The sequence below is a fragment of the Natrix helvetica genome (genome assembly GCF_964273705.1).
Source record: "Natrix helvetica genome assembly, chromosome: 6".
In the NCBI taxonomy this organism is placed as follows: domain Eukaryota; kingdom Metazoa; phylum Chordata; class Lepidosauria; order Squamata; family Natricidae; genus Natrix; species Natrix helvetica.
Window position 1 is genome coordinate 16,192,985 of NC_138553.1, and position 16,389 is coordinate 16,209,373.

General features: G+C 42.5%; 1 protein-coding gene across 3 annotated transcripts in view; it reads right to left on the minus strand.

Annotated features, from left to right (window-relative positions):
- IQSEC3 (IQ motif and Sec7 domain ArfGEF 3) overlaps window positions 1-16,389 on the minus strand; it is a gene marked incomplete at its 5' end in the record, with an annotated part of 253,802 nt that overhangs the window by 54,512 nt on the left and 182,901 nt on the right. For all 3 annotated transcript variants that reach the window (XM_081957148.1, XM_081957147.1, XM_081957149.1), the window contains one exon: window positions 12,653-12,814. In XM_081957148.1, coding sequence (XP_081813274.1) covers window positions 12,653-12,814 — 162 coding nt within the window. The remainder of the gene's footprint in view (window positions 1-12,652; window positions 12,815-16,389) is intronic.

A 16,389-nucleotide genomic window follows, 5' to 3' on the forward strand; every position in this document is an offset into this window, starting at 1 on the left:
CTCCACACCAGAGACTGAGGCAAAACGGTTTGGAGAAGGCAGGAAGCAGCTGTATTCATATGGATGGAAGATCTGCTCAGCCAAGTGAAGTGACCTATTTTCAAGCTTTTTCCGCTCAGGTGACAATGCAGCGGGAGACGTCTTCCAACTAAAAGCATCTGTAATGAACTTGCAGCCCACGCTCAGGGAGAGAACCGAGGAGAGGCAACCAGGTGGAAAGTCTTAAAACCACAAGGCACAAGCATATTAATAAGTAGCAGTTTCTTCTCTCCAGAGAGCAAGAGAGGGGGGGTGGGGGGGGGAGAGAAACGATGTGAAGAATTTGCCAAATCCCTACTCACCAACCAATCCCTCAGAGGGAATACTGACAATTTAAGCACTGTTTGACGTTCACCAATCACTTTGATGAATGCATGTTACTCTCCTTATATAAAATGTTGCAGGATCAAAGAAATGGATGTGAAAAAGGATCCGAGCGAGTTATCTCAAAGCCTTGGATAGAAGCAGGACAAGGAAAACTAAAGATACAATCCTGTTTCTTTCTCTCCCCCCTCCCTCTTTCTTTATAATTGTTATACTCCTTCTCTTCATTATTTTTATTTAGGTTTTTTTTAATGTAAAAACCCAGGATGCATTGACATTATTATTGTCAATGTATTCTTATCACACATTGTGTGTGTGTGTGTGTGTGTGTATCAATATCGATATCGATATATAGATATAAATAATGAATCTCTATATACTTTGAGCTATACAATTTGGGATGAGCACCCTTTGAATGGTGTGGGAGTAGGAATGGATTTCCAGAGGGGGGAAAATTGCAGACTACAGGAACCAGGAGCACTAACTCAAGTGAGCGTAAGGACTCAGATAAGCCTCCAAGTGCTCCAAGGACCCTCTAAAAGGATGCAAATGACCAGCTGTCTGCAAGGAATATGGAGGGAGCTCAGCTAATACTGTCCCTGTGCTCCATTTGGCTTTGTCCAGTTAAAACTGCACGCAAACGAAGCATGCAATCACCAAACTGATTGTTAAACCAGCACCACTGGCTTCGTCCCACACCCTCCCACTTACATCCCTGACCAATGAACATGGCTTTCCTTGCGGACACCCCTGTACCTCTCTTCTAAATAACACCACACATGTTCAACACTCTCCAAAGTGAGAGCTCACCATCACACAGCTCCTAGGCACCAGCAGACTGTCACCGGGGTAACTTAAAAGTGGCATTTATTCAGTTTTCAATAGGACTGTCAATAACAGCGTGACTGCTTAATAACTTCTGATGAAAGACGAATGCTAGGAAATAGAAATGGGGGATGTTGGTGGGAGGAGAAATCATCCAACCTATCACTTCCCTGAGCTTCTCCTCCATTGAAACTGTCAGAACGGCACTCTCAGTTTTGTCATTAAAGCAAAAGAATCAGCTGTCAGAAAACACAGATCAAATCAAACCAGAATACTCATATGGCACTTTACAGACTGGAGGAAACCACAGTAAATTATCTGTAGCTGACCCATCCCTCTTATCGAGCTGGTTCTTAATCCCTAGGCTCATTTTCTTGGTCAAACTGTTCCCAAATCCATCACTTCCCACCTGCATTTTTGTGGACCCTGGAGTCCAAGAGACCATACTGTAAAAAAAAAACTACAGCAAATTATTGATGCTGAAACTTCTCAATTTTCAATAGACAGGCAGGTAGACAGATAGACAGGCAAGCAACTAAGCTTCTGACAGTTTCAACATTCTGAGATTAAAAATAAGAACTGCATTGGTTGCTAGTTTGCTTTTGGGTCCAATTCAAGACCCTCACTGTTGGGGAGGTTTTTTTTGTTATTTTAATTGGGTGTACCACCTAGAGCCACAAATGTGAGATGGTTGGCTATAATAATTTAATTAATAAATAGGATTGGCTTTCTAAGGAAAGCATTTGCTCAGGAGTGGAACATAGACTTTGCATTTAGAAAGTCCTCCATACTGTACTGGCATCAATTTTGCATGCATAGTTTGGGGAAAGTTGAAATGCTGCGGGAATGGGGAGAATTTACCCACTTCCCTTTCCAAATCAGAATCAGAATATAACTGGAAGGGACCTTGGAGGTCTTCTAGTCCAGCCCCCTATTCAAGCAGGAGATTCTATACCATTTCAGATGAGTGACTGTCAAGTCTCTAAAAACCTCCAGTGATGAAGCATCCACAACTTCTGAAGGCAAGCTGTTCCACTGGTTAATTGTCCTCACTGTTAGGAAGTTTCTCCTTAATTCCAGGTTGCTTCTCTCCTTGATTAGTTTCCATCCATTGTTTCTTGTTCTGCCCTCTGGTGCTTTGGAAGAGAAATTGATCCCTCCTCTTGATGGCAGCCTCAAATACTGGAATACTGTTATCATGCCCTCCCAAGCCTTTTTCCTAAACTAGCCAAACCCAAATCCTGCAACCATTCTTCATATGTTTTAATCTCCAGGCCTTTAATCGATTTAGTTGCTCTTCTTTGTATTTTTTCCCAAAGTCTCAACATCTTTTTTGTAATGTGATGACCAAAACTGGATCAAGTAGTCCAGGTGCAGTCTTACTAAAAGCTTTATAAAGTGAAGGACTAATACTTCAGGTGATCTTGATTCTATCCCTCAGTTTATGTAATAATCCTTTAGTAATGATTCTATTCCTTTGTTTATACAACCAAGGATTATATTAGCTTTTTTTTTTTTGGCTGCTGCCACACACTGCTGGCTCATGTTTAAGGGATCATTCACTAGGACTCCAAGGACCCTCTCACTATTACTGTTTTTGAGACAGGTTTCACCTAATCTGTACTTATACCTTTGGTTTTTCCTGCCCAGGTGTAAAACCTTTCCTGCAGTCTCTCATTTTTGTGAATGCAACCATTTTTATTTCTCTTCCTTTTTTTTAATTTTTCTGTTACCTTTTCCCTCCCATTCTGAATTTTTTTTAAAAAGTCTATTAAGATTTAGAAGAATGTTTTTGATCCCCCCCCCACCTCAATGTTCATATCATTTTATTGCCATTTTGTCCATGGTCATATGTCCATTAAGAGCCAAGGTGGTGCAGTGGCTAGAGTGCAGTACTGCAGGCTACTTCAGCTGACTGCTAGCTGCAGTTCAGCAGTTCAGTTCTCATTGACTCAAGGTTGACTCAGCCTTCCATCCTTCCGAGGTGGGTACAATGAGGACCCAGATTGTTGAGGGCAATAGGCTGACTCTGTAAACCGCTTTTTGAGAGGGCTGTAAAAGCACTATGAAATGGTATATAAGTCTAAGAGCTATTGCTAAGTGCTATGGCGGAAGATTTACAAACCATTTCCCCTAAGTAACAGATTTTGTAGTTTTCTCCTTACAAGCCACTTGTTTTGACTAGCAAAGGGCATCATAAAGTTGGATGTGTGAATTTAAAGGGAGAACAAAGTCCTCTCTTTCTCTCTTTCTCTGGGTGGGTATATGGGGGTGTATGTGTGTTTGAAAATAGGAAACCTGATGAGTTCACGTTCAACTGGATGCAACTCAACCAATTTAGGCAAGGCACTGCAGACAAGCGTGAGCGGTAAAGCTTAATAGCTAGAGACACAAAGTGCACCCTATTGTTATGATTATGATGTTCTGAGAGTGAACACACTGTACTTGCTTTTTAAGTTGACCTGCCGTTTTCCTGCACATAAACAAGCAAGATTCGGGGCCATTTTCTATAAACCAGATTGACTGCTTTCAGCCAATTTTCCAGAGGAGTTACAAATTCCAGATGATGAGTGGACCGGTCCTCCAGGGAAAACCATCAGAAAAGATTGCCCCAGTCTGAGAAGCAGCCTGCTCCCATTAACCAGAATGTCTCTTGCATTTGAAAAAAATAACCCTACGCTGAATAGAAATCGAAGCAGACAGTTGCATCTGACCTTCCCAGAGTCTCTTTGCTAGCAGAACAAACAACCCACCCCGTTCATGGTTATTAGCTCCGTCCGTGGCATGAAGCGTCCACTCCTTACAGTTTATGAATGAATGCAAAGAATAGGACACTTTCAGGACATAATGAAAGGGACAAAAGTTGAATGGAATCAGGGCAAAATGATGACATGCAAGGACAAACAAGAGGTCGAAAGGAAGGGGATAAAGAGATAAGGATAGCAGAGGCAGACATAATGATGCCACTCTTGTCACAATCATTATTTCTAAAAAAAAAAAAAGCTTCAAAGGAGTTTGCATGCCACTGTTTTCTTCTCCAACAGGTATTTCTTTTCTCTTCTGTTACAATGTTGAAGTGTGGTATGCACATGTAACATTCAATGCAATGGTCGCTTGTATGTTTTTAGTGTGATTTGCTAATCCATTCTTTATGAACTGTGATCCCCTGTTATTTTGGCTTACTGTTATATGTGTTTCCTCCTCCTCCTACTTCCAAACAAACTGTGATTTAAAAAAATCCTGGTTCTTTTTTGAAATTGTAACTATTATATACTGCTCCTAAGCATGGTAATTAGACCCTCTACCTTACCTTAGGTCTTTAGGTTTGATTGTATTGAAATACCATAAGAGGAAATTATCACAGTATTGTCTTATGTGTAAGTATATTTGTGCAGGTTGTATGGCTGTAGTATTATGATTACCCTTCTCATCTTCTCTACTATCATTCCCCCCTTATTGGTATCATTATTATGATTTTTGTTACTCAGTTGCTTTGCATGTACACTGAGAGCTTCTGCACCAGAGACAAATTCCTTGTGTGACCAATCACAGTTGGCCAATAAAGAATTCTATCCCCTCCCATCCTATTCTAATTCTATTGCACTCCATTTAATTCCATCCCATCCCATCCCATCCCATCCCATCCCATCCCATCCTATCCTATCCTATTCTAATTCTATTCCACTTCATTCCATCCCATTCCATCCCATCCCATCCCATCCTATCCTATCCTATCCTATTCTAATTCTATTCCTCTCCATCCCATCCCATCCCATCCTATTCTAATTCTATTGCACTCCATTTAATTCCATCCCATCCCATCCCATCCCATCCCATCCTATCCTATCCTATCCTATCCTATTCTAATTCTATTCCACTCCATTCCATCCCATCCCATCCTATTCTAATTCTATTGCACTCCATTTAATTCCATTCCATCCCATCCCATCCCATCCCATCCTATCCTATCCTATTCTAATTCTATTCCTCTCCATTCCATCCCATCCCATCCTATTCTAATTCTATTCCACTCCATTTAATTCCATCCCATCCCATCCCATCCCATCTCATCCTATCCTATCCTATCCTATCCTATTCTAATTCTATTCCACTCCATTCCATCCCATTCCATCCCATCCCATCCTATTCTATCCTATCCTATTCTATTCCTCTCCATTCCATCCCATTCCATCCCATCCTATTCTAATTCTATTGCACTCCATTTAATTCCATCCCATCCCATCCCATCCCATCCCATCCCATCCTATCCTATCCTATCCTATTCTAATTCTATTCCTCTCCATTCCATCCCATCCCATCCTATTCTAATTCTATTCCACTCCATTTAATTCCATCCCATCCCATCCTATCCTATCCTATCCTATCCTATCCTATTCTAATTCTATTCCACTCCATTCCACTCCACTCCAGTCCATCCCATCCTATCTTATCCTATCCTATTCTAATTCTATTCCACTCCATTCCATCCCATCCTATTCTAATTCTATTCCACTCCATTTAATTCCATCCCATCCCATTTCATCCCATCCCATCCTATCCTATCCTATCCTATCCTATTCTAATTATATTCCACTCCATTCCACTCCACTCCACTCCACTCCATTCCATTCCATCCTATCCTATTCTAATTCTATTCCACTCCGTTCCATTCCACTCCATCCCATCCCATCTTATCCTATTCTAATTCTATTCCACTCCATTCCATCCCATCCTATCCTATTCTAATTCTATTCCACCCCACTCCATTCCACTCCACTCCATCCCATTCCACCCCATCCCATCCCATTCCATCCTATCCTATCCTTACTCTACTCCACTCTACTTTACTCTATTCTACTCTATTAAATTACAGACTTAACAAATTGAATGCTATTAAGCTATCAGAGGTAAGTATTTAAAATGAAATATATACATACATCACTGTTTTAATACCTTCCATTTTTTTCTGTGCAACTGAGGTTCTACCTAGGACTGGTAGAGCCCATATCTTAGCTATCATAAAAAAAGAAATTAATTCAAATGTTCCTCATTTTGAACCAGACTGTCCTCACCATGGAGGAAAATAATAGCTATGTTATGACAAGCAGAACAGCTGGAAGCAAGACTGAAGCATGCCATGTACTAAATCTTTGCTTCTTGCAGGTCTACTAAATAATACAAACTTTACTCCTCTCACTCAGAAAGAAAGAAAGAAATGGAGAAGAGAGTGGAGACTAATTTCATATACTGGGCTAAACTTCAATTATATTCATCATGGTTTGTTGAATTAGCCCCAGCTGATCAGAATCATGTAACGTGTTAAGCCATATAACCATGATTTACAAACCACATACACTAAAGCAAACAACAGGCCCACCATATCCGGGCTTAGGGGGAACCCATGCAAGTACCCAGTTAGAGGGAAAGGAAGGGAGAAAAGCAAGGGAAATCCCAAATAAGAAATCTCAGACTCAATGCAGGCACATCTACCCCAGGAGGAGAGCAAGTGAAGTAAAACCTTTTCCCCATAAGGACCCAGGGCTGAGCAATCTTTTTGTCTCCAGCCTTATACTAATCTTGCAGGTAGCAATGAAGTGGAGGAAAAAAAATGACAAGAGGAGGAAGATCAGTTTGACAATGTCAGGCAAACAGGCTGCTAATGGCCATTTATAACCTGTTGACAATGAGCTGATGTTCTCCTTGCTTAAAGATCCGTGCTGCCCGGAGCCACCAAGGGACACTTCGCTCCTTCCTTTTGCTTTGTTAATCACAGAGCAATTGAGCACAGCCATGTGTTTGATGGAAAACAAGCGGGTGAAACTTTTGTTATAGCTGCTTAGAGTCTAAGGTAAAGGTAAATATTCCCCTTGCACTTTTGTGCTAGTCGTTCCAGACTCTAGGGGGCGGTGCTCATCTCCATTTCAAAGCCAAAGAGCTAGCACTGTCCCAAGACATCTCCGTGGTCATGTGGCCAGCCCGACTAAACGCTGAAGGCGCACGGAACGCTGTTACCTTCCCACCAAAGTGGTCCCAATTTTTCGAGTCTTTACAAGATATGCAATGAGAAACAAGTTGCCAAGGGAAGTCCATATAAGATCTACCAAGAAAGCAATCAGAACACAAATGCTACAAATGGCAAGAGATGTAAGATTGCACTACTATTGGAAGGATACAGGATGATGTAATGAAATGTTGTAATAAAAATGAATTTAAATTTAGTTAAATTTAGAATATTACGCATAAAATGAAGTAATAATAGTTATAGTCAAATAAATGATTAACAATGATAATAATGCATGCGCGCGCATGCACACACACACACACACACACACACACATATATATATATAATGTTGTATTTGTGCTGATAAATAAAGGGAGACTAGTATAGATCTATTTCAAGCTATTTAGCGCTCATCAGCTAGCCATACCCTTACTAGGATTCGAACCTGATGAGAGCTAAATAGCTTGAAATAGATCTATACTAGTTCCCTTTATTTATTTATCAGCACAAATACAACACAAATATAAAAAGGCAACATTAAAAATATGGTTTTCTGCCTGGATGGTCTCCTGTAGTGAGCCGATAGACAGAAAGGGGGAGTAGTGAGTTCCCTCCCATATTTTGGCATACCAGGGGTTGTAACACAAATGATAGATAGATAGATAGATAGATAGATAGATAGATAGATAGATAGATAGATAGATAGATAGATAGACAGACAGATGATAGATAGATAGATAGATAGATAGATAGATAGATAGATAGATAGATGATAGATAGATAGATAGATAGATAGATAGATAGATATGATTGATAATATGAAATTTTATACAAATTGTAAGTGAGGACTATGGAGAGGATGCTCAAAAGTTTTGTAACTAAAGATAAAAAAATTTATATAGAATATAATATAAAGATGTAATATTATTGGATGGTTTTAGGATGAAGTAATGAAGCACCATAATATAAATTTATTTTAAATTTAGAATATCTCACATAAAAGGATGTAATAATAGTTATAGTCAAATGAATGTTTAACAATGATAAGAATTGTATACATATATATTAGATTGATGATATGAGATTCTATATAAATTGCAAGTGAAGACTATGGTGAGGAAGCACAAAAGCTTTGTAACCAATCGACATACTCTATGTAGCTGGAGGATGGTTTTTATGTTTTGGGTGTGTTTGTTTGTTTGTTTTAAAATTTTAAAAAATTATTAAAAAAAACACAAGTGGTCCCTATTTTTCCACTTGCATTTTTCCCATGCTTTCAAACTGCTAGGTTGGCTGAAGTTGGGACAATTAACAGGAGCTCACTCCATTACGCAGCGCTAGGGATTCAAACTGCCGAACTGCCGACCTCTCTGATCGACAAGCTCAGTGTCTTAGCCACTGAGCCACCACGTCCCTTTTGCTTAGAGCAGTGATGGCGAACCTATGTCACTTCCGGTTTGCTCGGGGGGTCGTTTTAAGCGCTTCGAAGGTGTCAGGGAAGCCTCCGGACGGTCCCTGAAACCTTCGGAATGCTCAAAATGACCCTCCGAGCAAACCGGAAGTCACTTTTCGCCCTCCCAGGCTCCTATAAAGCATCTGGAGCCTGGGGAGGGCGGAAAAATCATGTAAAAATGGGGGGTCGCACCTAAAGTCCGCGCATGTGCACGGGGGGGGGTCGCGCATTGCATTATGGGTACGGCACGCCCGCACACGACCCCCCTGCGCTCCCCCCACTTGTGGCCCATGAGCCAAAAAAGGTTTGCCATCACTGGCTTAGAGTCTACCTAGTAATGAAAACAACTCTTCTGTTCTTCCCAGGTTTCCTTTGATGCCTCTATTTTTTCTGGCTTAAATTATTTCAAATATATATATTTCTGTACAAGAATATCACTAGGGCGATATCCTCCGGCTTGATGCAGATCAATATAGTGTAGGAAGTTAGCACCCGCCCCTCTCCTAGAAGAATGAAATATGCTAGGAAATATTGAAAAGGCAGAATATTATATTTCCCTGGATAAGAAATGGAGAAGCATGTTTTACGCAGGAAATAGACTCACTCTTAATAGCCATACCCACCTTTGTCAATGGACCCTTAAAATGCCTGAGCCAGGCTATTCTACATAACAAAGATAGGATTAGCCTGCAACAGAAACTCACCACGTGGCATCTGGGAACTCAACCAAGCTTGGGACTCAAAAGACACACAACCTACAAAGTTAGCTAAGACACACCCACACCCACTCCTGGGAGTCTGACAACCAGTCAGAATACATTTGTTGCACAGGAACAGGAAACAGAGAGGTGGGGCTAAACAGAGAATATAACAAACTCAAGGACTCTCAGCAAGCCCCTTCTTTTTTTCTTCTTCTTCACTCAACATCTGCAACATTTCTGTTCAGGAGCTCAAGCCATGTGATCCTGTCCACCATTAAACCATCTTTCCAAGCACCCTCCAGGTTTCCAATGTCTTTTTCCCCACTTGGAACTGAACCCAGAAGGACATTTCTTCCAACAATACAGACAAAAAAGAAAATCCCGAAGGAGGAGGATAAAGATTCAGTCTACTATTATAAGGAGCCAAGCTTGTAAACGGAACCACGACGACCCTGGATTTCAATCCTTCACAGTGTTTCCCTTCTCTGCAATGCCATCGCTCCTCTAAGTATGTGATTTACCAGCACTGACTGAATCCTTATTTAACTTGTGGACTAAAATGCTCCAAACTCCATAATAAGTTTTGGAGTAGACTTTTGCAAGAGGACAACCGAGCAGCCCGTTCACTGTCCTGCGGCAAGCACACATCCTTCCTCCCACTCCACCCCCTCCCTTGATGTGGCTCCCTTAATTCGTTTTTGTAAAACAAACTGTACAGCCAGCTTATTTCTCCTGGTGATGAGCTGCTCTCGTATTCTTTCCGCAGTGCTGATTCAGTTGGATTGTTCCCCACATGAAAACGAGCAGCAGATCTTACGAGGTTTCTGGGAAAACGGGAGCTAGTAGGAAAATGGGTAGCAACTGAAGTGTGTATCTATAGCAGGGGTGGGCAATTCGTTTTTCATAGGGGCCACATGAAAATCTGGGACTGCTATGGAGGGCCGAACCAATAGGGCTGCAAAGGTCAATAATTAATGAATTAATACAATTGTATTAATACATTAATACTGCAGGAGTATAGGAATCAATATTGGCTATTTGCTTTTATTATGAATGCCTTATGTTACTATACAATTGTTACTGATTAAACCAATATTTGCCGTTTGCTTCTGATATGATATACTGCTAGAAATCATTTATTCAGAATGAAGCTTTGTTATTGGCTTCTGCTTATCTAATTGTATACTGTCAGAAATTAGTTGTTTTTCTAGCCTAGCTAGATTAATATAACTTTAATACTGGATGGCATTACTGCAAATGTTATCTCACTGCTGCATCTCGCTTCTATTCTTGGCTTCAAAGCTAGGGACATTCTTGAAAACATAGAAGAAATTGTTACGTGGGAATATCAGGCCCCATAGATAAAGGAACCAAACTAGGGAGTTTTCCTGGCTCATAAATCCTTAAAGAATTCTGCCGCAAAACAACTCAGCAAAGGGGGGGGGGCTGCCACCCCCTACACAAGGCTATAGGAATACTCTCTAGATAAGGTAGACAGAGACAGGAGCTTGAACAAAAGAACGCTTTAAAGATCACGTTGGTAACGAATCTTTGTCTCTGATTGGATAAACTTTGTTTCTATCTGCCTAAAATGTACATAATACTCTGAGCCACTCTTGTAGGGTGTGGCTATTCCTTACATGCATTCGTTTGTATGTTTGGCACATAGTTTTGTCACCCAGCTTTTGCGATGGCCTTAAATAAAAGCTGATATTTTTTGCAAGCCTCGTCTTGAGTCTCACTCTCTTTGGCATTTCAGTGGCTCGGGGAAACTGCTGGAACCTTACAATACAATTGAACAGGTCCAGAGGTATTTCACGAGAAGAGTACTCCACTCCTCTACTCACAATAGACCTCCCTATGCCACCAGGCTCGAAATTTTGGGCTTGGACAACCTTGAAGTACGCCGCCTATGGTCTGATCTAAGCATACCACACAAAATTATCTGCTACAACGTCCTACCTGTCAGCGACTACTTCAGCTTCAACCTCAATAATACACAAGCCAACAATAGATACAAACTCAAGGTAAACCGCTCCAAACTCGATTGCAGAAAATACGACTTCAGCAACAGAGTGGTCAACGCCTGGAATGCTCTACCTGACTCCGTTGTTACAGCTTCAAACCCTCGTAGCTTCCACCTTAAAGTGTCTACTGTGGACCTCACCCCATTCCTAAGTGGTCCAGTTAGCGGGCATGCATAAGCGCACCAGCGTGCCTATTGTCCCTGTCCTACTGTCCCCATTTATTTGTACTCATTTCCTTTGTTCATGTTTAAACTGATACCTGTTATCTTGTACATGTTTGACAAACTAAATAAATAAAATAAGTACACATTCACGCGTGTACATAAATTGGGGGGAGGGAGCAGTTGCCTTCAAAATAAAAGCAACGTATATTGTGTGCATGGCACAAAGTTAGTCACATTTGATTTCTACCATATTTTTCAGAGTATAAGACCCTCTGAAGTATAAGACGCACCTAGCTTTTGGGGAGGAAAACAATTTGGAAAAATCTGTTTGTGCCTCCCAGCAATTTGCCAGCAATTTGCCTGAAGTTTCACTTTCAGTTTAAGCAAGCCTCCCGATCATCAGCTGTTTCAGGCTGCAGGGATTGCTACAGTGGTGGGTTCCTGCCGGATCGCACCGGATCGCGGGCTCCCTTTCGGCGCTAAACCCGGAAGTACGGTCTTGCCCCGCCCCTGGCGACGGGACGACGCTTGCCTGCGCTCCACCAGCTCGGCTGGGAACGGAGACGTTTCTCTGCTCAGCAATGTCTTCAGTGGAGTGGTGGCAGCCTGGCAGGCTGAGCCTGCGTCCCTTTCAGACGTCTCCGTTCCCAGCAGAGCTGGTGGAGCGCAGGCAAGCGTCGTCCCGTCGCCAGGGGCGGGGCAAGACCGTACTTCCGGGTTTAGCGCCGAAAGGGAGCCCGCGATCTGGTGCGATCCGGCAGGAACCCACCACTGGATTGCTATAACCTTTTGCAGCCTCCGCAAGCCTCATTTTCCCCGTTTGGTGCAAGGAGGTAAATTGCTGGGAGGCAGAGGACAAAGGGTGGGGGACGGTAGGGCTACATTCAGTGTATAAGATGCACCCAAATTTTCACCCTCTTTTAGGTGCGTCTTATACGCCGAAAAATATGGTAATTTCCAATTTTCATGCAGGCCAGACAGGGATAGCCAAAGAGCTAGGTTTGCTTCAGGGGAAACAAAATACCCAGATCTGCTCTATAGGAACATTCTTAGCCATGGTTAATAGCAGAAAGTGTGGCTGGTGATGGGTAGAGGAAGTAGGTGATGGACACTTACTCCAGGACATCTCTGTTGAATTGTTTCTTGCTGTTTCCCAGAAACTCCCCGATCATTTGTCGGCTGAGCCCCTTACGCTGCAGCAGGAAATGGGCCACGCCGATCGGTGTATCTGGGATGAAGCCTCGGGAGATCAGGAACTGGATCCCCTTGTCTGGATTTCTGCAAAGAGCAGGGAAATAAAAGTGAGACGGATCCTTACAATTTTGCTTACAACACAATTCTTGTCTAAGAAGAGGTTGTGAGCAGTTTTCTATCAAAATATATTTTACTCTTCATACTCTTTCCATCTTCCCTTAAAACATGAACAGAATCCACCACGGGCTGAGAATCAGAGTCTCCACTAGGCAATTGACCATCAAGCTGAGAGTAAATTAATCAAGTAAAAATAGCTAACGGGAGAAAATCTTTTTACTTAAACTTCCTCAAACCCCATTATCCAGACCTAATCCACATATCAAAGGATAAGGTCTGTACGCACAAGCAAAGTTAATTAAATTAGATTCTCCCAGCAGAACTGCATGTTCACAAGAATACACAAGCACACACGCGCACACACAAGAAGAGAGAGAGACACACACACATGCCCCTCAAGTGTCACCCTAGACACTCCCACACCCAGGACAAGTTCCCTTATATAACTGTGTCACTGTATCCCATTTCTCCGCAGATGCCCCTAAAGGCAAACTCTTTGCTTTTAGGAATAAGTATTTCTTCTTTCCTCACAGCTGACTGGATCTCATTTTTATTTAGTTTTGTGCCACCCCTACCCCCCAAATTACTCTTCTGACAAGTCCATGAAAACCTTTCCTGGTCTTTTCTACAGCTGCACAATAGATGGCAGTGACACCCATGGATTCCAATCCACTCATGGAATGGACTGAAACCTCTCAGCAATTGCTACACCCTTCCCAGTATGCTTGGTCCCATCTTCCTTTTGCTCCAGTGGTAAGGAAGGTGTCCTTTTCTTTTCTTTTCTTTTCTTTTTTGCAAATAGGGAACTTTGGTTGCCAGCATGGAACAGTGTGTGGCCAGTGCAGCCACGGGAGCAAGGCAACTGGCATGCCCTGATTTTGGCTTCTTCACATAATGCCTTCACAAAGGAGGCAGGACTGAGAGCTAAAATACAGAATTGTCTCGGCTGGAAGTACGCCATCTTGGTGAGCAGAGGAGATTCAGCTAACTCTCTCTTACTTACCATCTTTCCCCAAAAATAAGACTCTGTCTTATTTTATTACTTTTGCCACCAAAAAAGGCACTGGATCTTATTTTTGGGGAAGGGAGGTCGACCACAGACTCACCTTACTCCTTTTTGCTGTCACAGGCCTTCAGGAATTTCTTCTGAGGCCGGCAATGCTTTCCTGAAGGCCTCTGCAGCTGATAACCGAGCTCAGGAGCTCTCTTATCAGCTTACAGAGGCCCTTAGGAAAAGCTTGCAGGCCTTGCTGGCCACAGAAGAAATGGGCCAGCAAGGCAGGTGTTGGATTGTGCGAAGTGTCAGGTTTCCGAAAGATGCCCTAAGTAATTCATGAGCCTCGAGCCAAGTTTCAAAAAAAAAAAAATCCAGTCATTTATTAGGAACACCATTTTAGCAATACCCCATTGCAGTCAGATCTGACCTCATTTAAATTAAGGCTGAACTTTTCCCCTGTTTCTTCCAGTGGTGGGTGCAGGCGGTAAGCCCCGGTACGGGCGTACTGGAGCCAGCCTGGAGCACCGGATACTGTTCTGATACAGTGCTCTGGAGGGCCCACCCACCCGAGCTCCTTACCTGTGTTTTAAAGCTTTTGCGCTGTCCGCACGCGCATGGGGTATACAGCGCGTGCGCAACACTCCAAGGAGCAGCTGGAGCGTTGCGGAGGCGCTAAGATGCATGCGCATGCTGCGTGCGTCCATGAGGACACTACCGGCCCCGTTCCAATGTACCGGTTGGAATGGGATTTGAAACCCACCACTGGTTTCTTCCCTCCCCTCAGTCTATGTCATAAATCACATTATCCAATGAAGTGCACGCCTCACAAGCCTGCTGTAGTAATCTGAGATCCGATTCTAGCCGAAGGTATGCATGGAATGTGCTTCCCCCCCTTTCCTCACCCTGGCAACTTATAACAGACATGCAAATGCTTCATGAGTTGACATGAGGCCTGGCTGCAACTGTCCGAAAGTAAATAGTAGGACAGCTCCACCATCCCCACCCCCACCCTAGCTTAATTTTTACCTCTGCACCCTGAAGTGGGCAGGCCTTAATTAGGGCTTATTTTGGGTGGGTAGGACTTATGCTGGGAGCACGTGGAAAAATCAAGCTAGGGCTTACTTTCGGGGTAGGTCGTATTTTCAGAGAAACACGGTAGGAGATGAAAAGAAGCTCGCATTCATGTGTATTTTTATTAGAGGGGTAGAGTAAGGCACTCAATAACTCGTCAATAGCCTGGCACTGACATCACTCCTCACAGGTTGGGCAGATGGAGTTTGCTCTAACCTGCTGTCAGATTTCAATAAGCATTATAGACGTCTAAGTCAGAGTAAGAAGTACAATACCTGTAGTAGATGGAGAACTAATGGTGAGAAAAAGCCCACTGAAGCCTTGCTTCATTTCAGTTCTGAAATCAGAACATCTGGAAGTGTCATAAGGTTAGGCAAAAAGAACAAATACTAGAAAATTCACTTAGGGGGAAAAAACCCGATACAGTCTCTTCTGCTTTAGGAAGTACTTATATGCAGTTCCCCAGGCTGAAAGGTAGCAGGGTAATCAAACTAGTAATTTCTTACTGAAGAGGTAAGGTAAAGGTAAAGGTTCCCCTCACACATATGTGCTAGTTGTTCCCGACTCTAGGGGGTGGTGCTCATCTTCGTTTCAAAGCCAAAGAGCCAGCACTGTCGAAAGACGCCTCCATGGTCATGTGGCCGGCATGACTAAACGCTGAAGGCGCACGAAACGCTGTTACCCTCCCACCAAAGGTGGTTCCTATTTTTCTACTTGCATTTTTTACGTGCTTTCGAACTGCTAGGTTGGCAGAAGCTGGGACAAGTAACGGGAGCTCACTCCGTTACTTGTCCCAGCTTCACTCCATATTAGGAGTCTGACACCTAATATGTTTTATAAAAAGGCATAAACATGAGCTACAGTTGATCATGAGACATTTCGGATGAATGAGCTACAGCTCACACACACAAAAATATGCCTTTCAGTCAAATTTATTACTTGGAAAAGATGCTAACAAGCTTCTGAGTTTTGGCTAAATATGGGGGATCAGCTGTTGTTGGAAAGCTATTTGTGAAACATTTTGTATGTGGTTTCTAGTATTCTCTTCTGCTACCATCAATTTCCAACGGCTTTTAAAATGAAACCCAGTGATTTCAAGGCCAAATATGCTGTGAGAGATAAAAAACATTAAATCGCTGAACCATGTGACTTTGGCAGGACTATTGTCCTCTTTAGGAGAATAGAATAGAATAGAATAGAATAGAATAGAATAGAATAGAATAACAGAGTTGGAAGGGATCTTGGAAGTCTTCTAGTCCAACCCCCTGCTTAAGCAGGAAACTCTACACCACTTCAGACAAATTGTTATCCAATCTCTTCTTAAAAACTTCCAGTGTTGGAGCATTCACAACTTCTGGAGGCAAGTGGTTCCATTGATTAATTGTTCTAACTGTCAGGAAATTTCTCCTTAGGTCTAGCTTCTTTCCTTGATTAGTTTCTATCCATTGCTTCTTGTTCTACCCTCAGGTGCTTT